This window comes from Cupressus sempervirens, chromosome 4 (assembly GCF_028749045.1).
Source record: "Cupressus sempervirens isolate cs-2001-9-10 chromosome 4, ASM2874904v1, whole genome shotgun sequence".
Lineage (NCBI taxonomy): Eukaryota > Viridiplantae > Streptophyta > Pinopsida > Cupressales > Cupressaceae > Cupressus > Cupressus sempervirens.
This window is the reverse complement of record NC_143121.1, coordinates 790,683,644-790,710,635: the sequence shown is the minus strand read 5'-3', so window position 1 is coordinate 790,710,635 and position 26,992 is coordinate 790,683,644. Positions and strand designations below refer to the sequence as shown.

Genomic DNA, 26,992 nt, shown 5'->3' with positions numbered 1-26,992 from the left:
AACAAATTGGGTGTTTTGACGTGTAAATTGAAATGCTCTACGTTGTCTATTACTTCCTATCAATTATCTATCCACTACAGTTACTATTGATAGGATATTGAAGTATCCATTGTCTGGTCCTTGGCATTATAATTTGTCACGAGCAAGAGTTCACGATCTTGTGACATAGTTTGATGAGGACAAGCTACTTCTGGTAAAGTATTGTATAACATATTGGATATTGTACCACAAAGAGCTCCTACACAACTAGTCATAACCAACACATGAACTCACCATATTGCAACATCTTCGTACAAACTAGTGCTAAGAATTGTTGACCTGTGGGACCCAATTGGCAGTATGGTTGAGTAATAGTGAAATTTGAGGATGCACCATACAGACTCATGATTGACATACATCGTCTAATAAGGACCATACAATGTGCATCACTACCCTTTGGCATCAAGGTCGGTGTGTGAACATCATTTCCATAGAAGGCTTTGACCTTTCAAAGGAAGTTGTGATCGCATACGAAGGAGAACATTTTGATCTCAAGTTTTGAGATCATGAGTACCTAGGAACCACGTCGTGGGTACATTACAGTAGTATCAAGTTTGGTGATCTTTCCAACCAATTGGTATGATTAAGAGATTTTGGGGATTGAGATCACACTATGTCACCCAACAGCAATGAACAACGGTGGTTAAATGTGCTACAAAAGATTTGCAAAGAGCTTAGTGATGGTGTTGATCTTTCATTAGATACATTGGAAGTATGTTTGTACAAGGGGAACCAATCACTTTCAAGATTTATATACACAATCCTTTCTTCAATTAAGGATTCCTTAAGTCAACCCAGGATATTGAGACACCATGACAAGGAAATCAAGTTGGCAATTGCAACATGTCGAAGTGAGATCTTGAGAATGTTGACTATGAGAGCACCATATTAAGATAACACCATGATAGAGAATGCATTTTATCATTGACGATTTTCAAGGCCTTGATAACATCTATGGTGATCCTTTTGGCAGGAAATTTATAATATTGGAGAATTGTGCAAATGTCAAAGTGAGTAACCTCCTCTTAGATCTCGAGTTGCAAGATCTAATCTATGACATGTTTCATTACTTCTTGGTCACAATCAAGGAAGATCATGATACTAAGGTTCCAGTTGCTATGGAGAGCCTTATGATATCATGTATTGAAGAGATGGAGGAAATATCCCAACCTATCATATCTATGTTATGGGTTTTTTGCAATCTTGAGTGTGTTCCTTCTATGGCTCCATGTAAATTGGTCAATAATGTATTCAAGCATTGTGAAAAAAATCAATATCTCATTTGCACAAGTGGCAGAAAGTTGATGACACCAATGAGGGTGATCCATTAAATGAGGAGGATGAAGGCATGATTATAGGGTTGCTGCAATCACATGACGATCTGCTAAATTTTTCTACTACAACAACTCATTGGGAAAATCTAATCAAATATGACAACCAAAAAGACGAAGAGGACATTTGAGTGGAACTTGCCAAGACTGAGCATGGAGACATGAGCTCTACCACTAATCCTTTTCATGGACTAGGCCTACGATTGGTTGAGTACGTAGTTCTTCCTTTTGTGCAACATGTTGTGGAACTAGTCATTGCTCTTCAGAAAGAATGACAGCCACGTAAGACAAACAAGATGCAAATGACCTTAGAGGTTCTAGACTATTCTCAAGTAGTGATTCAATGGCATGATGACAAGATTGGAGGGAGTATTGGCATCAATATCTTTGAGGACAACAAAGGGAGATTAGGGAGAAGCCTTGGAAAGATATTTGGAGTAATTCTCTACGATCAGATCATTCTTCGCTCATGCCCAAGGCCATGGTCATGTTTGTCTCCATGTCCATGGCCATAACTATTTTGTCACTATGTTTGTGGTTGTGGTTGTGGTTGTGGCCATGTTTTTGGTTGTGTCTGTCTCTATGTTTGTGTTTGCAGTCATGTTTGTGTCTATGGTTGTGTTTGAGTCTATGGTCGTGTTTGTGGTCTTGTTTGTGTCTGTGCTTGTGGTCATGTCTATGTTTGTGGTTGTTTTCGTGATTGTTTTTTTGTCTGTCTATAGTCGTCTCTATATTCATGGTTGTGTCTGAGTCTATAATCGCATATGCGGTCATGGCCATGTCCAACTCTATGGTTGTTACATCCCCAACTTTTCTTAATTATAAATATTCAATATAGTCGTTAAGACTTCAAGCAAAATTGAGTTGGTTAAATTTGGTATTCATTTTGGTTTCATAAGAAAATGAAGTATTAATTGTTTGTTATGGTTTCATGTGAAATTGAAGTGTTGATTATTTGTTAAGGTTCATGAGAATTAAAATATTGGTATTCTTTATGATGTTATATGAATGGAAAATGGTTATGCTAAATGGTTATTTTCTTTTGATTAAATAATTTCGAAATATGTCATTACCATGGTAAATTTATTTTTACAGGAATGCGACGAAGGGGGGAAGCATTGTCAGAGAGGGAAATGGGCATGAGGGCACCACCTACAATTGAGCTAACATGTATGAGCCCTAAACTACCATGGCCAAGGGATATTGGACTAGGCAAGCAAGGGTATATCAAGTGATCACCATTGGCTTATTGGGTCAACACAATAAAATGAATGAACTAAGACCAATTGTTACCTTTATGACTTTGGGTTGATCTTTAAGCTTCCTTGTTAAGTCAAACATGCTCTAATATAGTGATGCCATGGTACGAACATGTACTTGTACATGTATATAAATATATACGTACATGTGTATATTCAAATACGACATACATGAATGTATACTTTTACTTAAAATACAACGTATACACAAAATAGGTATATCTAGAATATTGTGTATACATATATATGTGTGTACATATATATACAAATATTTGTAGATACAGATGGTGTCATTCTAATAAAACATTAGGAGCAATTTATTATTGCATTTTATGTCAATGTTTTAATATTATCTCCATCGGTCCTTCGATATTTTTTTCATCAGCCTTTTTAATCTCCATCAATCTTTTATTTGTGATTTTCAACTATGCAAATCAAGAATGTAGCTTATGTTTCGCCACCTTTGAAACATCTTGCTCGTAACTCCACTTGGCAGATTATATTTGTAAACCAAGCATGCGTGAAGCCAAGAAAACCATTCTTTCAATACCAATAATAGCATTCATACCTGCGATCTTTAGCAAGCAGCCACACCATTCCAGCTCTCCATTATTCTTTGCCTGTGGTTTATTTTTCTTAGCAACTCAAGCCTTTCCAAGCATTCTCATACCTCATTTGTAAGTGGCTATCACACCCACAGAGGAGATCGGATAAATAAAGGAGTCTTGTCAAGCCAATTCACAGCTATACCAACACTTAGGGTGACATACCCATTATTACAGCCAGGTTGTCCATCCTTTTGCTCTGATATTTGAACACATAGTATGAATGTTCTTTTGAGTATTATGAGACAATGCCAAAATGAATTGTTTATATGAGTTATATTCATCCGGCATTAACACTTACGTACATGTAATCAGTTTGAATTACCAGTTATATATTTTTCATGATTTCATTTCAAAACTTGAATAAGTGAGAAAGAAAACCAAATCTGTGCATCCTTATACTACGGTATAATCCATATGCCTCTAAGATAAGAAGAGGCACCATCATCAGAGAGTTGATGATATTGTTTATGAAACGCCATGAACCTTTTCATAATATTTGTTAAAGGCCCAGGATGGGGAAATCTTGTCCACAATAAACAGAGTTTAATTAAGAATCATGACAGTCACCCCGAGATTCATCAAGGATGACCAGTAAGGTTGAGATGGAGGGTGTAGGCTGATAACAATTGATCAAGGTAAATAACCTGCAAGACAAAATATGGATAATCAGTACAAACTAATCAGTAAATGAATATAACCAAATATATTAAATTGAGTTAGTTCGTAGTGGTCAAAGGGTATAAGTCTCGTTGTCAAATCAAGCGGTGTGATTGAGCACATAGAATCAATGTAAATCCCTGGCCAAGGTAGGTTTAGTGGCTTATGATGCTGCTATTGTCACTAGAGGTCAGGATAGCTTCATGTCGGATAGATAGGTTGATGAAAGCAGTTCACAGCCTAGTTAGTTGTGAGGTTGATACTCTAACACCAGGATGCTCAGTGGCAGGACAAAGGTGCTCCCATGCCTAGTCTCATGCAAGGAGAGCCTTTCTTAGATGAGATTGTGTGGGGTTACTAGGGTTCCATGGTTGGGAGGTTAAGCCTCTGGCAACACTTCTCCTCTACACCCGATGCCAAGACTTGTTCAACATAAAACGGATCAGCAACCTTGTTTCCTTTTATCAAGTATTATGCTTTTGTATATTTTCAAGTTCAGTTGAAGTTATGTTAGTTGTTAATGTTAGAATCTTTTTCATGCTTTCAAGCACCTAATTAAGTAAATAAATTACATTTCCCCTTCATTTTGATGCTAAAAGAAATTAACTAGAATTTAGTTAATCTGTTATAGTGTTAAATCTCTTTCATATGAACATGTGAAATAGTTGTTTTAACTGTCTTTCATGCATATGAATAGGGAAAGTAACGAAATCCGTAATTTATTACTTGTTATTTAAGGTAGGAAAATAGCTTGTTATTGTGGTGTGTCAATGTTTGCGTACGCATCCACGTCCATGTCAATGTCCATGGTTGTGTCTGCGGTCATGGCCAACTCCATGGTCGTATCTATGTCCATCTCTACTCTAGTAGCTAAGTTTGTGTTTGCGGTCGTGTTTGTATCTGTGGTTGTGTTCAAGTCTATCTGTGTCCATGTTTGTGTCTGCAATTGGGTCATATCTGCATCCATGTCTGTGTTTTTGTTGTCTATGTCTATGTCAGTCTCTATGCCTATGTTGAGCATACATTGATGTTAATACCCATGTAGATGTCCACATCTACATATGTGTGTGTGCCTGCGCTTGGAGATATAATTGTACAGCATTTCTTTTCATCATATGTCATGGGATTTTATCATATGAATCACAATAGCTACCACATGAACCTCCAGTGACATCATATTCCTCAATTTCCATATGCTTGGAATAAACAATCAATAGGAAAGTCAAATGCCAGATTGGAATTATAGCATGTTCTGCCACCATCACCGTATGGTCTGGGAGAGAGTAGGTACATAAGAGAAGTTTTCACGATGGAAAGCTAGTTGTATGCGAGAATTAACATAATACTAGAAGAAAGAAATTCGTGAGAAACTACATGTCAATGATTAAGTGGAATTTCAGAGTTGGCAATATGCAAGCAATTCTAGGAACGAGAGCCTTACAACTAGTCCACAAGAAAGTATAATTGATTTGAAGTCACATAAATTGAGTCGTGATCCTAAAACATGTGTTCTAATAGGTGGTGAAGGTACAAACTCTACTGATGATTGTTTCCAGGAACAACTTCTACAGATGTTTGATTTTGGTGTTTATCCTCTACTTGGGCATTAGTCCTACCTAACTACATTTCCTTCATGTAAAGAGACTCATCAAGGAAGTCACAAGTTCTACTTTAGTTATAATAGAATGGAGATAGTGGATCATCGATGTGATGTATGATTCGCTTATATGGGATCCAGGTAATATAGCGCAACAAAAGTTTGATGATAGTATCTATATCGAAGTGGCATAACAGAAGTTTGATGACAATGTGGCGGAACAGAAACTTGATGGCAATATCTATATGGTGCATTAGAATTTTGATGTGATTTGTTCATCTCGGTTGCGCATTTGATTTGGGACCCTGGTGGTGATGGTGTTGGTCTGGTGACGGATTGCTTGAGAACAAGCAAATCTTTGGGCAGTGAGGATTTGTGATGTCCCCAAAAAACTTTAATGTAATAAATTAATTAAATTAATTAAGTGGTCCTAGAATTTAATAATATAATAAAGGACCTTTAATTAATTATTTTAATTTAAAAATAAAGGGGGCCCAATTAATAAATTAACAGAATATTGTCGGCCTATGTCATATTGTAACTCTCGAGAAGCTTGGAGGCCTTTATAAGGTGCTGGTTGTGTATTGTGAAGATCATGAATTGGATTTGACTCTACTTTGTATTTTTGGAAGCTAGAGACTGAATAAGTTTGCGCGCAATTTTGGGGGTGAAAGATCCTCCCTGGTCTACATTCGCAATTTCGATGGTTTACAAACCACCCTAGTCTGCCCGTGGGAAATATCAATCTGATATTTCACATTGTACACTAGATCTTTTGGTCGTCTTCATTTGGAGACTAATCTATAATCGCTCAGCTCTTGTCTAAAGCTTTGTACTCTGTAGGATTGTCATTATTTATTTATTTTGGCATTCTAATTTTGGCAACCATCTATTTAACATTTGGGATTTTGGCAATTAACAATTTGTGCTCCTTGCGACTATTTTACTATCAATATTTCCTGTGCAATGGCTTATGCGCATAATATCTTACCTTATCCTAGCAAAAAATCCAACATTATAATGTGGCAATAGCCATAATATTTACGACATCAATCTCACTACAGTGATATTAGGTGTCCAAATGACAAAACACAGATTGCGAGGAATTCATTTGGATCACCAATAGACGATTAACAAATTGGTTGTTTTGAATTGTAAAATGAAATGCTCTACATCTTCTAACACTTCCTATCAATTGTCTATCCACCAACATTACTATCGATCGGATCTTGAAGTACTAGATTGTCTAGTCTTGGCATTTTAATTTGTTGTGAGCAAGAGTTCCAAATTGTGCGACATAGTTTGAAGAGGACAAGCTACTTCTAGTACACAACTAGTACCACACAACATATTGGATATCGAACAGCAATTACTATACAACAAAGAGCTTCCCCACGACTAGTCACAATGGATGCATGACCTCATCATATTGCAATGTCTCCGTACAAACTAGTGCTAAGAATTTTTTACCTGTGGGACCAAGTTGGTAGTATATCAGGGTATTACTAGAATGGAGGATGAGCCATACGGACTCATGATTGTCATACATCATCACAAAAAAGGATTGTGCGGTGTGCATCATTACCCTTTAACAGCAAGGTCGTTGTGTGAACAACATTTCCATAGAAGGCTTTGGCCTTTCAAAGGGAGTTGTGATCACATAGGGAGGAGAATGTTGTAATGATCATGGGTACATACAAACAACATCGTGGGTACATTACATTCTACTTCGGGACTATGGTTCTACATCTTTCTAGTAGTGTGGTTCAACTCCTCAACAAAATAGGTCTGCACCTCTCTAGCCATCTCCAACCATTGAGACAACTACATAGTACAAGATTCTTCACTAATATGAGAATTACTATGGCCTTAAAAATTAGGTGTGATAGTAGGGGACTAATGCATGCTAGGATTCTCCTTCTAGAGTTTTATTTGTGAACTAGTGTATGCTTGAATTACATTGAGCTAGTTTTATTCGTTCATGGACACTAATTTAATTTCCTTCTTGAAATTTTCAAACAAATAAAGCGGCTATAAGAGTTGTAACAAGATAGTGTTATGGTGTTTTCCAATTCTTTTTAAAATAAGGTTCAAATGAACAATGGGTCAAGAGTCTAAAAAAGTATTATGTTCATAAGCAACAGTTGAAGAATCTAAAAAAGCATTATGATCATAAGCAATAGTTTAAATTAAAGAGTGTCACTTACTTTAATAATGCTGCAGGAAATCCAAGTTTGCTTGTTCCCAATGAAGTCAAGAGAATGAAATGATCAATATTTGCAACACTTGCTACATTTCAAGAGCAGAAAATGATGATTTAATATGTGTCCAATAAGGGAGAACAAAAAAATAAACTGCAAAATTATGTCTTGGAAAATGCAATCTAAAACAAGTAAACAAGATAACGAGTTTGTTTTCAGGAAAAGATAAATTATTAATGGCAAATGCCTATCAATAATAGAAATGGATCCATCCAAGCATAATACTCTTCAAAAAACGTCCTACATTATGTATGTGAAGTGAAATCAATTAAGCAAAAAGATAAAGAGCTTGTATGACTGTCAAAGATTCCACAGGTTCAAAATACAGTAAAACAGAGAAAATTTTGAAAAATGTCTATTAGATTAAAATAACTCATGGAAACGCAAATATGGTAAATAAAACTCAATGAAATCCAAATACAATAATGGGCCCTAGGTTAAATGTGACGAGAGTAATTCTTTGAACTATAATAAATTTTTGACATCATAGATGGTTTCAATTTAAGAGAATTTATTCACTACTTTCTTTTTAATAACACAGAAAATTTAAATTGATTAAGGATAAAAGTTCGTACAGTTGCTGAAGCCTTGACCCAGACAAGGCACAGGGACACAGCATCTCTGCTGCAGAAATAAATTTGCATTGCTAATCCCAACAGCTAAAAATCTATGAAAAACAAGAAACTTAAAAGTTCTGAGCCAAGAAGCAAACTGTAAAACACTATCTCACAGCTTCAATATCTACCATTCCAACACTTTCATGCATATGATTACTCTTACAATATGGCATTAAGACATCAGAGATTCTGATGTTAGCAGGGGGTTTGTGTTCCCACTGTGGTATGTAGTGTGTACACTTACCTCAGCATCCTATTCAAAGGTCCATCTACTTAAATCCATCCTAACTTATGATCCTATTACAATCTTACTCTTTGGATTGTAAGCTGCATGAGGAAATAACAAATGATAGGGTTTCTGAATGCTATGAAATCTTTGAGGAAATAATGTATTTCATCCATATTATTAATCCCAGAAATTGATGTATTGTAGGCATGGACATTTTATGCATGCCTTTTTTTTACAATGGAAATTATCACATGCTAATTTGTCCACACTGTGAATGTGCAACTAACTTGTCCAAGCTAGGCAAATTGGACTGCAAAGGATCGAGTGGAATAATATATTCTTAGAGATAAGGTTTAAATGGGACAATATACGTGTATTTGCAAGGGATGAATGCTTCTTGAATATGTGGGTTTTCATGATTTTCTGATCACATTAATTAATTGCATGTATTGAGCCGAACTTGGTTTGTTGTTAATTGATGTTGACACCTAATTGTTAATCTTGGTAGCCGTAGGAGATATTTCACCTGTTGGCCACTCTACCTAGCTGGCCGACCTAGCCAAGAAGTCATTTAGGATTGCATTAATAAGAAGACTTGTTCCTCTCACTAAAATATTCAATTCAATAATATACATACTACTGTAGCAGAACTGCAGCTCGATGTTCAGCAGCACTTTGTCTTTCAGCATTAGCATTACCGTTTGTGTTTTATCCAAAAGGAGCAGTATCTCCTCAATTGTGTATATATATATATATAGAAGAGATATATTTGGCTGGGCTTTTCTTCCTCAAGTAGGAGGGTCTTCCCAGGATAATTCGTTGTGTCCCTTATTATATATGTTATCTCTACTTACTCTCATTTATGATCATAAAAACTAACATGATATCAGAGAGGGCTTAAGGAAAGATCTGATCAGATTTGAGTAAGAGGTCAAGGAAACTCGCTGCGGTAGTCTCTCAATAATTCAGAGACGGTGTGGCTGCAAGGAAATTTTTGATAGACTTTGGGCAGCATATAAGACCAGAACAAGATCATTTTGGCCAAAGTTAGCCTAAAAAACAATCGGTGTTGGAACTTGGAAATCCGGACCATGAAGGCCACAAGTCACAATCTTGGATTGAATCCCACAAAGGGCAAAAAATTTGAGATGCAATTTCTGCATATTATTCTCAATGTGCCAAATTGTGTGAAGTTGTGGTGGACGTTGTGAGCAAACGACTCAATAAAACGTGACAATGGGTGGTAGCATTAAAATGCGTATGATTACGTCATAACTTGGTGCGATTTGGGTATGGAGGATTTGAGGAAGATATAGACCCTGCAAGAGCCACAAGATTGCTTGTGTTTAGCTTTTGCGATTTCAAAGATTATGCCTTTTTTTTGAGTTCATGTATCCGTATTGTTTTGTAATGTCCCAATTCCATACACAAAACACAGAATATCTTTCTCCAAATGATTTGACAATCAGATGGCGAAATGGAGGCTGGTACGATGGGGTGAGATAGCGTACAGAAACTAATTGCCAATGTATGGTCGACAATGGGAGGCCAAAAAGGTGTACGGATGAAGGTCGTACAGTCTATATTGGTGGCCATACGGTACTATAGTACGGTGGGTGGTGCGAAGGTGAGTCTGGTCATACAAAGAACAGAGATTAGCTGTACGGTGGTTACCAAGTGCACTAATGAAGCTGTACGGTATATCTATGAAGGTCGTACGGAGGTGAGAAGGGTGTATGGTAAGAGGGTTGAGTCCTTACAATGGAGAGGAGTGGAAGGTGTAGAGAATAGCCGTACGGAATGGTCATACGGTGTGGGAGCAGCCATAGGAATGGTCGTATAGTCGATATTGGTGGTCGTATGGTAGTATAGTATGGTGGGTGGTGTGAAGGTGAGTCTAGTCGTACAAAGAACAGAGATGAGCCGTACAGTGGCTACCAAGTGCAATAATGAAGTCGTACGGTATATCTATGAAGGTCGTACGGAGGTGAGAAGGGTGTACAGTGAGAGGGTTGAGTCCATATGATGGAGGGGAGTGGAAGGTGCAGAGAATGGCCATACGGAATGGTCGTATGGTGTGGGAGCAGCCGTAGGAATGGTTGTACGGTGGGATATGAAGTCATACAGTGTTTGATGCAAACCGATGAATGGAGACCAATATGCCCGTACAGGAAGGTGTACGGAGGTAGAGGCGATTCAAGGGATTCGACAATGCCACTCAGAATGTAGAATATCAAATATTAAACGCGAATAGTTGCAGAAGTCAAAAAATAAAGACACACACTTGTTACTAGATTGTATGCCCATATACAGATAACACTCCGACTTGCTAGATCCAAGCCGAGTAGATAAGGTGAGGGATGAATCCCATCGAAACCGCACAAGCCAAATAGGGAAGGTCTTTCACTTCCGAAATGGTGAAATATAGAAAATCCCAATAGGAATTCGCAATACAGAGAAAATAATCCAAATTTCATACCTAAAGATTTCCTACAAGCTGTGCTTAAATACCCGTCGGGAAACTTTCTGAGGGGGTACAAAGATAGCCGACAGTGACACAAACTACAGAAACAAAATAAAAATGGGTTCGTGATATATTAAATCAATCAGCCCATTAACAAGGTTTAATTAAATACATTTATTTTATGATGGGGACATTACAGTCCTCCCATCCCAAAATTTGCTTATCCTCGAGCAAATGCAAATCCGGTTCTAGGAAACCTTCCGTAATCAATTCCTTCAATTCCGAGTCAAGCACTAAGTAGATCTTCCCGCCGAAGTAAATGATGTCATCAATAACTTTGTATCTTTCATCGTGTACATAACAATCCATCAACTCACATGCAAATGTGTTCTTGGAATACTCGACCAATAGATGGGCCAGCGAATTATCCAAGGAATGTGGTGAGGTATTGACTATCTTGTTTTTACTTGCAGCGTTTGGGGCCAAATCCTATTTAAAAATTGCCTCCATCTTCTTGATTGTGACTTCCCTCGATCTTTTATTTGACATTCCTCTTAGCAACACCTTATTGCCATCCGTCTCGAATGAAAAGTCCATCCTTTTGAAACTTTGGGTGTACTGGTCAAGAGTTTCCAACCACTGGATGCCCAAAATGATATCAATATCAACCAAATCTATGACAAAGAAATCATCTGCCATGGTATAGTTTCCCATGGAAATTTGTAGCCGTGGGATCACATGAGTGCAAGGTAACAAGGTTCCTCCTGCAACCTTAACCTCAAATCCTCCATGCTCAACTACGCGCAAGCCTTTTCTAGTGACCAAAGATGAATTGATGAAATTGAGGGTGGCGCCACTATCAATCATGATTGGGACTCATTTTCCATGAAGTGTGTCACGAACCCTAAAGATACCACCTCCAGTCGATGTAGTGAGGTTAGCAATGGAACCCCTTTTGTGTATCAGGGCATTTATTCTCTCCTGCTAGGTAATGTCTTCATTAGTTGCTGCAGGTATTTGTCCTTCGTCGTCATCAAGCATCACCTCAATGTAATAAATCTTTCCCTTCCCAAGGCAGCAATGACCAGGTCCCCATGGTTCTTTGCATGTGAAATAGAGCTTTTTCCTCTGGAGTTCTTTTCGAGAATCTTCATCAATCTGAGGTTTCTTCTGAACTGTCTGCTTGTCCTTGTCTTCATGTGGGGATGGTGTTGGTGTAGCTACATGAGTTTTGGAGGAAGATGCGGCCATGTCACGCACCTTCTTAATAGTTTCATTGAGTGCACATGTGTCAAACCCTTTGATTCAACCTCTCAAAGGCTCTCTCGGCCCATCCATGAATAACACAATTCGGCGTCTTTCAAAGATGTCTGTGACTAGTACTAACAGCCTTTAGAACTCAGTGATGTAGTTGTCTATCATGCCCATTTGCTTTAGCTGAGCTAGATCCTTGAAATTTAGCTCAAGATCCTTCCCATCGAAACGATCAATGAGTCTCTCAGTGAACTCGACATAAGAGATCACTTGGTCATGACCGAGAGTGACCAATCCATGATGCCACCACTCATGTGCCACTCCTTCCAGATGAAGTGTTGCAAACTTGATTGCTTCCTTTTCAACCATTGGATTGAGTTGAAATAGCTATCTACCTTTAGAATCCATGATTGTGCAGATCCATCAAATCGCGATAAGTTTTACCTTTCCGATCTTTCTCCTAAGATCATCATTCAAATAACCACGATTTCCCCCGCCAAAATATCTCATTCTTAGATCAACATAATCTCTATATTTGCATTCTTGGATTGAGTTGGAAATAGCTATCTAACTTTAGAATCCATGATTGTGCAGATCCATCAAATCGCGATAAGTTTACCTTTCCGATCTTTCTCCTAAGATCATCATTAAAATAACCACGATTTCCCCCACCAAAATATCTCATTCTTAGATCAAGATATTTCACCTTCCATATTCACATTCCGTCAATCTTCTCGAAGTTTTTCTTGCATTTCGTCAAAAGTGGGCTCTCTTCCTTTGCGCGCTGCTTCCATCCTTGGAAGGAAGATGGGTATCGAGGGTCGAGAGCGAGAGGGTTGAAAGTTTGTCCTTCCCGAAACAGAATCGTCGCTATGCCCATTTTGTTCTCTTGTTGTCTTTCCCTCGGCCAATTTTTGTAGAGTTTCCTGCATAAGCCTTTGGGTTTCATTGATTTGCATTTGGTTTTTGTTCAACTCTCTTAAAAGATTCATGAGTTCTGTCGTGGGATCCTAATGATCTATCATTCTATCAATAGGGTTATTTTGCCTTCTTCTTCGAGTATAAACTTGCATTCACTTCCACAGGCAAGCAGGATCAAAAGCTCCAATACCACTGTAATGTCCCGATTCCGTACACGAAACACAGAATATCTTTCTCTAGATGATTTGACAATCAGATGGTGAAATGGAGGCTGGTATGGTGGGGTGAAATAGCATACAAAAACTAACTACCAATGTACGGTTGACAATGGGAGGCCAAAGAGATGTACGGATGAAGGTTGTATGGTTTATATTGGTGGTTGTATGGTAGTATAATACAATGGGTGCTGCGAAGGTGAGTCTGGCCATACGAAGAACAGAGATGAGTCGTACGATGGCTACCAAGTGCAATAATGAAGTCGTACGATATATCTACGAAGGCCGTACAGAGGTGAGAAGGGTGTACGGTGAGAGGGTTGAGTTCGTATGATGGAGGGGAGTGGAAGGTGCAGAGAGTGGTACGGTGTGGGAGCAACCGTGGGAATGGTTGTACAGTGGGATATGAAGCCATACGATGTTTGATGCAGACCGATGAATGGAGACCAATATGCCCGTACAGGAAGGTGTACGGAGGTAGGGGCGATGCAAGGGATTCTACAATGCCACTTAGAATGCAGAATATCAAATATTAAATACGAATAGTTGCAAAAGCTAGAAAATAAAGATACACACTTGTTACCAGATAGTATGCCCATATACAAATAACACTCCAACTTGCCAAATCCAAGCCAAGTAGTACAAAGATGGAATAGGGTGAAGGATGAATCCTACTTAAACCACATGAACCAAATAGGGAAGGTCTTTCACTTCCGAAATGGCGAAATATAGAGAATCCCAATAGGAATTTGCAGTAAAGCGAAAATAATCCAAATTGCATACCTAAAGACTAACTACAAGCCGTGCTTAAATTTTCCAAGGGTGTACAACGATAGCCAACGGTGACACAAACTATGGAAACAAAATAAAAATGGGTTCGAGATATATTAAATCAATCGGCCCATTAACAAGGTTTAATTAAATACATTTATTTTATGATGGGGACATTAAATGTTTGTAGATTAGGCCCTTGATTTCTACAACGTTAAGAATGAATTTCATGGAATTGAAAAGGATGAGAAAGTTTTGGTGAGTTTGATAGACAAAACACCCAAATTTCAACTTCTTTTAGACTGCGCAATTGCATGTCTTTCAATGGCAGTGGCATGAGGGAATGATTTTTGTTGTGGTGTAAGAGCTCGTGGCCAAAATGTTGTGTCTCTCCCACTTGAGGCTCATGGTTTTGGCTGGCTCAATTGATAGGCAAATTAATATTTCTTATTGGCCAAATTCTCTCAATGGAGTTCTCTGCGTCAACCTTTATTTGTTTTGCATACATTGTTTCTTCTATAGCAAAAGTACATTGTGGGTTCATTTTGCATTTGATCAGCTCATAGTTTGTAGACCTTTTGGTTTGAATGACTAAAGAAAATTTACATTTATCTCTCATGAGGTGGCGATTGGTCATGAATGTTGTGAATTTGTTGACCGGGTCGCATTTCTAACAAACTATTTTCATCACTTATGTGGAGTGATCGAGATTCATTGTGCATCATCTAGTTGATAATCCTTCTGTGGAGCACTAAGTGTTTGTCATCGAAACAACACTCATTCTTTAACAGACTTGAGGTCGATTTTCATGATGAAGCTGTCTAGGAGAGTATGTGGTCAATAACCCAAAGGTTAGCTTAATTTGGTCTACTCTGGTATTGTGGATATAAAGATTGAGATCAACACATGTTTTTCTTTTGAAGAGGAAATTACCTTCAAAAATCCTAAGGAAATTACTCTAACTATGAGGAACAAGATATTATGAACTAATTGGTAAAATACTTGCTTGTTATTAACAAAGACCAAAAGGTCTGTATATACAAAAGAATAAAGCGATGTATTCTTAGGAAACGATTGTAAAGAATAGAAACATTCTATTCTAGCTAAAAGAAAGCTTAAAAAACTATCTAATAACTACAGATAACTAAATATTACAAGAATTCTAATATTTACGAAAAATTACATATAGATTACAATTAACCAATAATAGACGATTATCTATTATCGTAATACCCTCCCTTAATGGTTAGTCTATCTACAACACCAAGTTGTCCTCTAAATTTGACAAACTTATTAGGACCAAGAGGCTTGGTGAGAATGTCTACAGTCTGATCTGTGGTAAAAACATATTGCAGATCTATTGTCCCGTCTTCAACTAATTGTCGTATGTAGTGACAATGAACATCCACATGCTTGCTTCGTTCATTGAAGATTGGATTTCGGGCTAAATTGATAACTCCTTCGTTATCAACAAACAGAGTAGTCAGTCCTGCTAGTGACATCTATATATCCCCAAACATCAAACAAAGCCAAACACATTCACATCCTACCTTAACAGTCCCTTTGTAATCGGCCTCTGTAGAGGAGAGAGAAACTGCCTGTTGCCTCTTACTGGTCCATGTGACTGCACCAAATCCCAAATTGAACACATATCCAAAAGTTAACTTTTTATCGTCAACAAAATCTGCCCAATCTAAATCTGTGAACCCACTGAATCTAGGATTAGAACTTCAAGAGTAGAGAAGTCCATAATCTGAAGTGCCTTTCGCATTACGAAGCACACACTTTGTGGCCATCCAATGATCAGCCTTGGGAGCTGTAATTAAGCGTGAGATGTAGCTGACTGCGAAATTGATGTCACGCCTAGTAGCAGAGAGGTAGATAAGGCTGCCTACTAGTTGCCTGTATGTAGTATCATCAACGGGAGGAGAATCAAACTTGGTTGATAACTTGCGACCTTTCTCCATGGGTGTAGATGCAAGCTTGCAATCTTGCATATGGAATTTTGTTGGTGTAAAAACAAAAATATCACCTTCAGCATTAGGGCCTTTTTTGCATTGTAATGCTTTGATTACTTTTCAAAATTGTTGTACCTCTAAGCTACAATGCTTAGTGACAAATTTGAGCCTCAAAAGGCAGTTGTAAATAGCAAAATTAGAAGTCCATTTTGTTCATTTTGACAAGTGGCCTATTGTACACGCACTACTTATAAAGTGCTAAAAGCATCTTTTTTTGGGGGGTCTTTTGATTGGGTGAAAAGGGTGGGGGGGGGTGTGCTATGTTTTTTGTGTCTCTCTTGTGTGCTCTTTTCATTTTCTACATCATGGGTTCACCTAAAATGTCCACTTCTAACTTTACGCAATTATTCTACATGGAAAGATATTGTATGGAGTAGATTAATGGAAAAAGGTCTAAATCTTTATGTTGATGGTACAATTCCAAAACTCACTGATGCTAAAGAACTCATTGATTGGAAAATTATAGACAATCAGGCTTTAGGAATTATCAAGAGTTGTGTACATAGAGATCTCTTCTTCCATATTGCCAGTTTCAAGGAAGCCAAACCTGTATGGGACAAACTTGAATCATTGTATGGTAAGGTGGATGAGGAAAAGGGATTCCAAATTGAGGACGATCTACTTCTATTGGATCCTAAGAACTTTGACACAATTCAGGATTACATCAACAAAGCCAATGAGTATAAGGCACTACTTAAAGATTGTGGAAATCCCATGAAGGATGAAAAGTTGATTCATCACATCTTGAAGAGGCTACCTTCAGAGTATGCTTCCTTTGTTTCGAGTTATAATACTCATAGGTTGACCATGGGAAGTGCTTTCTAGAAGCCTACATTTGATGCTTTTGCAAAGATGTTGATTCTTGAACAATCTCACTTGATAGATTTGGGACTTCTCACGTCATCAAAGACCAAAGCATTGGTGCCTAGTAATGAGCACCAATCAAGTCAAGGAGGAAGAAGTTCTAACAACAACAACAACAAGCAGTGGAAGCAAAAATCACAATCTGCGACACAACAATCCTCCTCACAACAAGGTGGTTCTTCTTCCAACAAGAAGGGAAGTAATGAAAAGAAGGACAAACTTTTTTGTGCATATTGCAAAAAGCCAAATCATGATGAGCATCATTGCAAGACTAAGAGAATCGATGAGTTGGAAAACCTACTCAAGAAGAACAAAATTCAAGTGTCAGGTACTTCTAAGGATTCAACTCCACCCACTTCAAAGGGAAAAGGGCAAGCTCTTATGGCAAATACAAGTTCTTCTTTGGAATGGATTCTTGACTCAAGTGCCTCCTATCACATTGGTGACTTTTCTTCATTGAAGCAGTCACAGGTACCGCACATCTTTGTGGAAGATGATACTAAAATGGAAGTTGAAGGGAAAGGACGTGGAAATAGAAAATGGGGAATTCAAAGACGTTCTCTATGTTCCAAACCTTAGCTTTTTTAGTTGAGATGGCAATAAAGTTGAGTTCCTTCCAGATTCAGTAATGGTGCGAAGTCTAAAAGATGATTCATTGGTTGCAATGGGGAAAGTCAATCATGACAAGAAGCTTTATTGCTTCTCCCACTTTGTGCCTAAGTCTCCTTCACATGCCTTGATAACTCAATCTAATTCACAAGCCAAATTATGGCATGAGCGGTATGGTCATCTAGCCTTCCGCTATCTTTAGCAACTTTGCTCAAAACAAATGGTCAAAGGTCTACCTCACATCAACTTTTCTAATGGTGAGTGTTCATCATGTTCATTGGATATGCATCTAGAGGAGAAGTTTGATAAAGGGAAGTCTTCAAGAGCTCCAGTTGTTCTTCAGTTGGTTCACATGGTTTTAGCAGGTCCTTTTGCAATGACATCAATCAGCCAAGGCCACTACATCCTTACTTTCATTGATGACTTTTAACGCTTCACATGGGTCTACTTCCTTCATCACAAGAATGAAGTGATTGATAAGCTTCAAGCCTTCAAGATTCATGTTGAACAGAAATCTAAGAAAGCCATCAAGGTTCTTCAGATGGACAATGAAAGCAACTATGTGAACAGAGGACTTAAAGACTTTTGCAAACTTGAAGGAATTGATCTTCAGAATCTACCAACATTCAATCCACACAAGACAGATGTTGCAGCTATGAGGATTAGAACTCTTAAGTCTATGGCAAGTTGCATGATACAAGCCAAGTCTCTTGATCCTACACTAGAAGTCGAAGCTATCAGCAGTGTCACTCACATACTTAACAGGTCTCCACATAATGCCTTAGATGGTAAGACTCCTTTTGAGGGATACTGTGGTAGAAAACCAGTTGTGAGTCACTTCAGGGTCTTCGGTTGTCCAGCATGGGCAAACATATCATCCAAGGGATGCAAGGCACCACCAAGGCCCTGTACTTTCATCGGATATGAAGATGGTGTCAAGGCATACAGACTCATGAGATTTTTGTGAAGAAGGATGTTCACTTTGAGGAAAGTTCACCCAGCTTATCCTCCAATCCTCTTCGCACTTCATATACAGTGGAGAATGATAGTGACACCAACGATAGTGCTTCAACAGATTCAAACACGTGGGGTTCTATCGACAATTGCAATGAGAGGTCACAACATTAGTATAGTCCACATGCATACATTGCCACAGTGATAGGTCCAACACAACAGAGTACACCTTGTCTTCCAGCTCCAGCAACAAGAGATGACTACATGGCAGATATTGCAAGTTTGTTCGTGGAGTCACACATAGCAGACTTGGGAGACATCCTTAATGATTAATATCTTTTCTTTGATGAAGATGATCCTTCTATAGTTGTTGTGAGGGCTCACGCTGACCCTCATGTCCATTCTCTACACGATCGATCTTCACAGGTTGACGTGATTGTGGATCTTTATCAGTTGAGAAGATTGATGGTTCATTGGGACAGGTTCAACAGACATCCTTGCCAGATCTACATTCGTTCTATTTAGCACTGTTGGAAGGGGCGACCATCAGCATCAACACAAGGACACTTGAGCAGGTTCTAGGGCCACCATACATCTTCAAGATTGTACCTTTTCCATTATTTCTTCCAAAGGGGAGGAACATCATTCAGCACTCATGGACCAGCTTCTTCCTTGGAGCAGCAATCACTGGTCGCCATTCTTCAGTTGGGGGGGAGGGGGGAACTACCTTGTCTCTCTTCCTCTTCTTTCTTATGGGGGGGATTTTTTCCTCTTATGAGGTTTTTGTTCTTCTCATTCTTCACTATTGCATATACTTGATGTATGCCATAATGGGGGGTCTTGATTACTCCATCCATCCATGCATCTTGTCTTTTCATCTCTCTTTTTGGGAGAGGGTTTTTTCCATGAGGTTTTCCTTCTCTCTCCGCTTTATGAGAGATTGCATTTCATTATGTACATGGGTACCTAAAATGGCTTAGTAGCTGGGACCCATTATGCATTTCATCTTAGTTTTCGTAAGCTTAAGGGCATTCTCCTAAGTTGCACTTAAGAGGGGGTGTTGGTCTAAATACGTATTTACTATTTACACTTTACTTAAGTTTACTTAGGTTAATGCATTATTTTATTATTTATTTTGTGAGACACTTAGGAGTTTGCATACTTTCATGAGTTGTCATGTTGACAACACAGAACTAAGCAACTCTAATTGAACACATGGTGTCTACAACACTGGAGTTTGCATCATTAGCTGAGTTGTCATGTAGACAACACAGTTATTCGCACTCCTAATTTAGCACATGGTGTCTACAACATTATTTTGCGCGCTACACCTTTGTAGGCTTAACCTCTCATCATCGCACTTACTTTTGTGCTTAATGGAGGATAACCCATATCTAGTGGACATGTGTCTGGTTGTATGACTTATTATGATGCTGATTTCTAGACATTCTAGATGCATCTCAGAGGCCTTTATATACAGGCACTCCTAGTGTACTTTGACATTGAATCGAATACATATCGATATTCTGATCATACTCTTTCTAGTCTACTGTTGTGCTTGTGTTTGAGTTCTTTGATCTTGGGTGAATTTTTCTCTAAGGCAAATTCTTACAAATTTGTCTAACAGACCAAGCATATTTGGATTAAGAGATGAATATACCAAAAGATTGTTGCGAAACCTCAACTACTAGGCAATAATGCATGAGCCCAAGGTCAGTGATAAACTCTGTTTGATTCCCTAAATCAAAGATGTCGAACTACCAAAGATGATCAAATCATCCACATAAATAACCAGAAGGATGATGTCACTTTCAATAGTCTTGATATACAAATTTGAGTCTAAAGAACTCCTCTTGAAGCCTTGATCACTAAGTTACTTATCAATTTTTATGGACCATGCCTAAGGGGCCTACTTCAAGCCATAGAGAGCTTTCACCAATCTGAGAACCTAATGGTCTTTACTAGCAACCTTGAAACTAGGAAGCTGCATCATATAGGCCTCCTCATGGAGATCACCATTCAAAAAAACACTCTTGACGTCCATCTGATGGACCTTCCAGCCAAACTATGTTGCCATGGCTAGGACTAATCTCATTATGCTCATCTTTTCAATAAGAGAAAAGGTCTTCTCATAATCAATGCCCTGACACTGAGAAAAGCCCTTAGCAACTAAATAAGCTTTGTACATATCCAAAGTACCATCAGATTTGTATTTGATTTTGTAAACCCATTTGCAGCCAATGGGTTTCTTCCCTAGGCGAAGATCAAAAATCACCTGGGTGTTATTTTTCAACAGACTTTGGTGTTCAGATGTTATGGCCTATTTCCACTCTGGAATTCCTTTAGCCTCGGAATAAGTTTGAGGTTCAAACACACTATGAATGTTGGCCGTGAGAGAAAAGTTAACAGACTCTATAGGTTTGCTCTTTTTTCGAGCAGTTCTCCCATTAATGAGCTCATCATCACGAAGATCAATGTCTTAGCCCAACACTTAGACCGGAGAGGAGAATGACCAACATTAGTATCAAGAGAGGCTTGGTGATCAAGTTCCTCATCCGAAGAATTTGGATCAAACTCAGGTGAAGCATCAACAAATCAAGGTGATCCTGTAAGAGAAGCGGGAGGTGTCTGTACTGTTGGTTCCCAAAACCGCAGATTGGAATCCTACGAGTCTTGCAAACTCAATGCTGGGATATCCAACCGGTTATGGCCAACTTGACGGAACTGAATAGTGTAGTACCTAATCCTGAGCAAAACACTTGAGTCCAAGAAACTTATAGCAAATCGATTAGAATGCAAATATATTGAAAGTTTCTCAAACGGCAAGGATTATAAAAAACTTCAAATTTTGCAATTTATGAATTAAGAATAATAAATGAATATATGAATGTTTTCAAAATAAGAATAAGTATAGATTAATGCAACAAATGAATATATTAATTCTTCAAAGGGAAGATATGAAATAATTGCCAGCATATGGATTGTGAATTATGAAAAATATAAAGACCGGTGCCGATGGGTGATAGAGTCTGTATTATAAGTTTAAAACGGACAACTTTATAAAATTCTACACATGTCAATTATAAACAACTTAATAATCAAGATGCAACAGATCAAATATATGGACGCAATTTTAAAATAGTCTAGAATGTATTTTAACTCCTGTGGTAGGGAGACAAACCAAATATACATTTGGAAACAATTAGATATTTCTCAATATCTATGATATTCGATCTTAAAATGCTATAATTGATCATGTCCACTTATCTATTCGATAGAATATTTATAAAATTAAAAATAATAATTATAAAGGACGAAACTATATAATATTTTAACTCTAAAGCTTCATCCAAATAAAATAAAATAAATATTTCTTACTGATCATGCTAGAAATAAAATTGCACTGGAGACACTCCTTACGGATGATCCATTCAATGCAGTTTGACTCCAAAATCGCATAAGAATTTACTCAATAATCCACAATCCGCGGGCTTAGTTCAAAAATTCATTTATTTGCCAATGAAGGAATATAATACATCAAATGCACATGTACATTATGATTTTTTTTTGGAAAGTGTATATGAATATGAACTACCTCAATTGTTTCTTACATATTGAATTTATAAGAGATGGAGAGGTGTCAGTTTCCTTTCCAAGCATTGCCTCCTTTCATAACAAACAGCTAACCATAATAAACACAAAACTTTAGTATAATTTCTGACTTCGCAATTAATGTTTCATGTTCTTTAAATGATGACCAAACTTAATTTTAATAGTTTTGCCAATGGTGGAACAAATTGAATTCCCGTGCCCCATTTCCGCGAGGGCTCTTCCTTCATTTGTATATCGTTGTAGCGTCTGATAAGGTGCCTATAATTTACTCTCCACACCCCTAGACGCCATGCCCTCCAACAGTTCATTCTTTGCATATCTTCATTTGGATGCAGGCGCCCCCATATCAAATACTTCTTCTCAAAGACTTTCAACAATACCTCTAATCACACCAGTGGTCATGCTTTGGACTATTGATACTATTTCATTCCTCCATCTTGCATGCATCTCCAAACACAGACTCCATTTGGTTCATGTACTCCTAGAAACTATGGCATCTTCTTCTATCGGGAGGAGCTTGTTCACTTTTGGATGCCATATCTAATTCATCCAAGTGCGCATGCAGTCCTACAACAAAAACTCAAGAACATTAGATATTAATTATAAATAATGGCCAGTATTGTTACAGAATCTATGATCGAGGCCTCTAATATTTCCACATTCGATGGCTTCCTAAACAACATGCATATAAGATGCTCGGAGATGTATTGCCTTCACCTGATGCTTGTCTTTCAACACATTCCTCTCAATGGTTTGGCTTTGTTCTTCTATAGAAAACATATACATCATGTGTTTCTCTACTGAACTTGTCAAGCTTTGACGTCTCAAAAGACTGTAACATATCCCACTTTGAAATTCCAATGGCTCTCTCAACAATGAAGGACCCTGTTTTAAACACAAGCATGAATTCAATCATTGGGATGTGTCACCGTATCAGACAACAGAACCTTACAGAAAACGTGCTCTTTATATACAATCCGCTTCATATATTGGTAAGGAATGCAATAAATTGTATGCCCACTATTATCATTTCCTTCCTTTCACAAATTCTAGGCTTCTTGTGTTTGTTTGGTGCCCATACTTTTCTAGATAACATGCAATATTCAATAATTATTATCTTGTATATGTTCATGAAAAACTACTTTTATGTGAAATATCGCTTTTTGTCCAAGATGTACTCTATGTTCAAAATAAGAAGCCCAGTGGAAAACTTCATATTTTAATTCTGAGTCCAGCTCCATCAATTCAAGCATCAATCTCTCAAAATTATACTCAAGAATATTTAACTTATTTCCAAATTTTAAGTGTCTAATAAAAGATCCCACAAGTGAACTGCATCATACAACATTCTTTACTCTGAAACTTAATGTCTCTTGTTCTGTGTCTTTGAGATAGTTGTTTGGGTGTTTTGAAGCCAATCTAATATTCTCAGTGTAACACGGGGACGCGTCCCCCCCCCCCCCCCCAAAACTAGGCCGTTTCGGAGACGGGGACGTCCTCAGGACGGGGGACGGCGTCTCGGCGTTTCGGGCGGCGCCACTTAGAGCGCCACCGCTGCCAGAGACGGCGAGACGTCTCTGAGACGGCTAGAGGTCTCCGAGACGGGGGAGACGTCTCCGAGACGGCTAGAGGTCTCCGAGTGTGGGGGTGCGGGGGGACGCCAAGGAGTCTCCTTCATTGAGGGGGACGCCAAGAAGTCTCCTTCATTGTGGGGGGATGCCAAGGAATCTCCATTGATTTGACATTTTGATTTGGACTCTTTGAGACTTGTGGTTTTTGTTTGCATTATATACTTATTTTGATATCATGATTCATGGCACATGATACTTATTGTAATCATCTTTATGTCATGACTCATATGATCATTGATTACTATTAGATAGTAGAATTTAGATACTCATACTATTGATTTGAAGGCTGATATATAGAGTTTAGACTAATATTTATTATTTGCTGATGTTCAATGTTTAATGTTCATTGTTTGTTTGTCATTTGATCATGAATCATGATATTCTAGTTGATATGGTATATGCTATACCATATGTATAGTATATACACCCCTACTCCTTCTGCCACCCCCCCATCCCCCCCCGCTGTCCCCCTGCCGTCCCCAAATCAAGGCCCCTCTGTCCCCCCGTCTCGGAAACTTGTCCCCTCGTCCCCCTGTCCCCCCGTCTCCCAGGGCGGTGTAACTATGAATATTCTAACAACCAATTTCTGCACTACTTCTTAATCTAGGATAGAATTAACTTCAGAGTGCAAAACATCAATTGATAATTGCCCAGAACAACAAAGTTGTTCTTCATAAATGTTCAATTGGTCATAGATGATTTTATTATCCTTATTGTGTAAAAGATAGCTCATCAAATCAATTGTGCCCAGAAACAATATTAGAATAATCTAAACCGCTCGGTATTAAATTTGCTTACAACACCTTATCTGATTATTCACTATAATCTGAAAATTTTGCATGAGAAATCAGGGAGAACAGTCAAATGTAATGCCTTGTGGACCACAACTTGTCCACACATAACATCATCTCATACTTTTTACTATGTACAATCCAACCTATTAAAAGTACTTGCTTGGTCCATTATTACTCAGTGACATTATTTACCTCACAAATGGAGGCTTTAATTTTTCTGAAAATTAGAGCTCCATCATGTACAGCGATCACTAGTATAACAGGAGTTGCAGGAGCTACTGGAGCCCTCCCATCAAGTAGACCTAATGCAAGCCTAACTCCCAAATCAAGAGCCTTCATAGGCTGCTCTATTGGATAAAGAACAAGAGAAACATGCATGAATGGTCCTCATTGCTCATCAAAGACTACATCACAAGTGTACAGAAGACGAGATGTCTCAGTGTTGATCAGGTCCTAGGATTTGTGAAGACTATTGTATCCAGCAAGCACTCTTGGCATCCAACTTGGTGCGTGACGCATCAGGGATCCAAACAAAAATAAGGGCACCAAAAACCTTCAAGTGACTGATTCTGGGCCTGCGAACTGACCAGGCTTCTTCCAGAGTTTTTCCTTTGACTGTGATTGTGGGTGACCGGTTCAAAAGACAAACTGCAGTGTTGATTGCTGCTGCACAAAACTTCTTTGGATTATGTTTTTGTTCGAGGATGATCAAGCCATGTCGATGATTGTTTTGTTCCCGCATTCAACTACATTGTTCTGTTGTGGTGTGTGGGACAGGGTTTACTGGCGTTTGATGCCATGAGTATCCAAGAAGCTAGAGAAATCATTAAAACAAAATTCCCCCATTGTCTGGTCTAAGAGTAATAATAGATTTCCCAGACTCTTTTTCAACTAAAGGTTTAAACTTTTGAAATATAGGAAATGCATTTGAATTCCTTTTAAGAAAATACACCCACATTTTTCTACTGAAATCATCAACAAACAACAAAAAATACCTGGACCCAAGAACAGGAATGGTCATAGGGCTGCAGATATCGGCATGAACAAGTTGAAGTACCTGAGAAGCGCGCCATGAATCATCACTTGTGAAAAGTGTACGATGTTGCTTCCCAGCCTAGCATGCATCACAAACTTCAAGCTGCTGAGTCTGAATCTCTGGCAATCCAAGGACAAGTGCAACGTCCCTTTCAAAAGGTGACCACGGAAGTCTTTTCTCCGTGAAAAAAAAATGCGCTATTTAAAACATAACTCCTGCTAGTTCTTATGTTTGTACGAAGAGTGAGGAGAAGAGGTTGTACGACTCAAGGAGGCAAATCGTATGATAGGATAAACATGTGATGGTCGTACGGTATTTGGAGGGAAGTCATATAGTCAAGGGGTGTAGCCGTACGGTGAAGGTGAGGGTGATGTACGGTGTGGAGGAGTTGGCAACCTTGCGGGGGGGGAGGTAATGAGGCCGTACAGTATCATAAACTAGGTCATACGTTGGGAGTATTGCAGTGTTGTACGATGGCAACAGGTTTATTGCAAGGAGGGTTGTACGGTGTCAAGGACCAAACCATACGATAGTGTGTGGGAAGGCTCACGGAGGTGTATTGGAGGATGTCGTGGTGTGCTGGGGACGTGGGGTGTGGATGTATGGTGACGCCAGTGATGTAGTACGGCAAGGAGAATGCAGAGAAGTTCAGCAACGCAGTTTGTAATGCAAATAAAATATATTTAGCACAAATAACTTGCAAAAGCCAAAGACGAAATAAATACACACTTGTTACTGAATAGTAATGATATTTCCACATATAAATGATGCTCCAACTTGCCAGATCCGAGCCAAGAAGTACACAGACGAAATAGGGTAAGGGTTGAATCCCACCAAAACTGCACAAGCCAAATAGGGAAGATCTTTCACGGCCACACACCATCCCTTCCGTACGCCCTTTAACTTTCCCACTGTACGGCCACACCCATCCCATTCATATGGCCTTTTACTTCCCCACCATACGGCTCCACTGCTACCGTACGGACTCTCCTGCGCATTCCCTTGATACTGTACAACGTTTGCAAATAGACAACAGAGGACCATATAACATTGTTTCGACTGTTTCCTCTCCTTCGAGGGAATGGGGGGCAATACAATCATACAAGTGTTCTATTCGAGCATATTGGTGAAAGACCCTTCAAGGGGCTGCAGTTGTTGGATCAGACAAAGCAGTCTTTTCATTGTGTCAAATTTGTGGCCTAGGGCCAGATTCGTGGAGTAAGATTGAAGGAATAAGTTGGATGTTGTTAT

At 38.5% G+C, this 26,992-nt stretch overlaps 1 protein-coding gene across 2 annotated transcripts in view; it reads right to left on the bottom strand.

Moving 5' to 3' along the window:
- The window catches only part of TIC62 (NAD(P)-binding Rossmann-fold superfamily protein), a 158,752-nt gene that overhangs the window by 104,310 nt on the left and 27,450 nt on the right, over positions 1–26,992 (bottom strand). For both annotated transcript variants that reach the window (XM_089826901.1, XM_089826903.1), the window contains exon 6: positions 7,699–7,780. In XM_089826901.1, the coding sequence (XP_089683027.1) occupies positions 7,699–7,780 (82 nt within the window). The remainder of the gene's footprint in view (positions 1–7,698; positions 7,781–26,992) is intronic.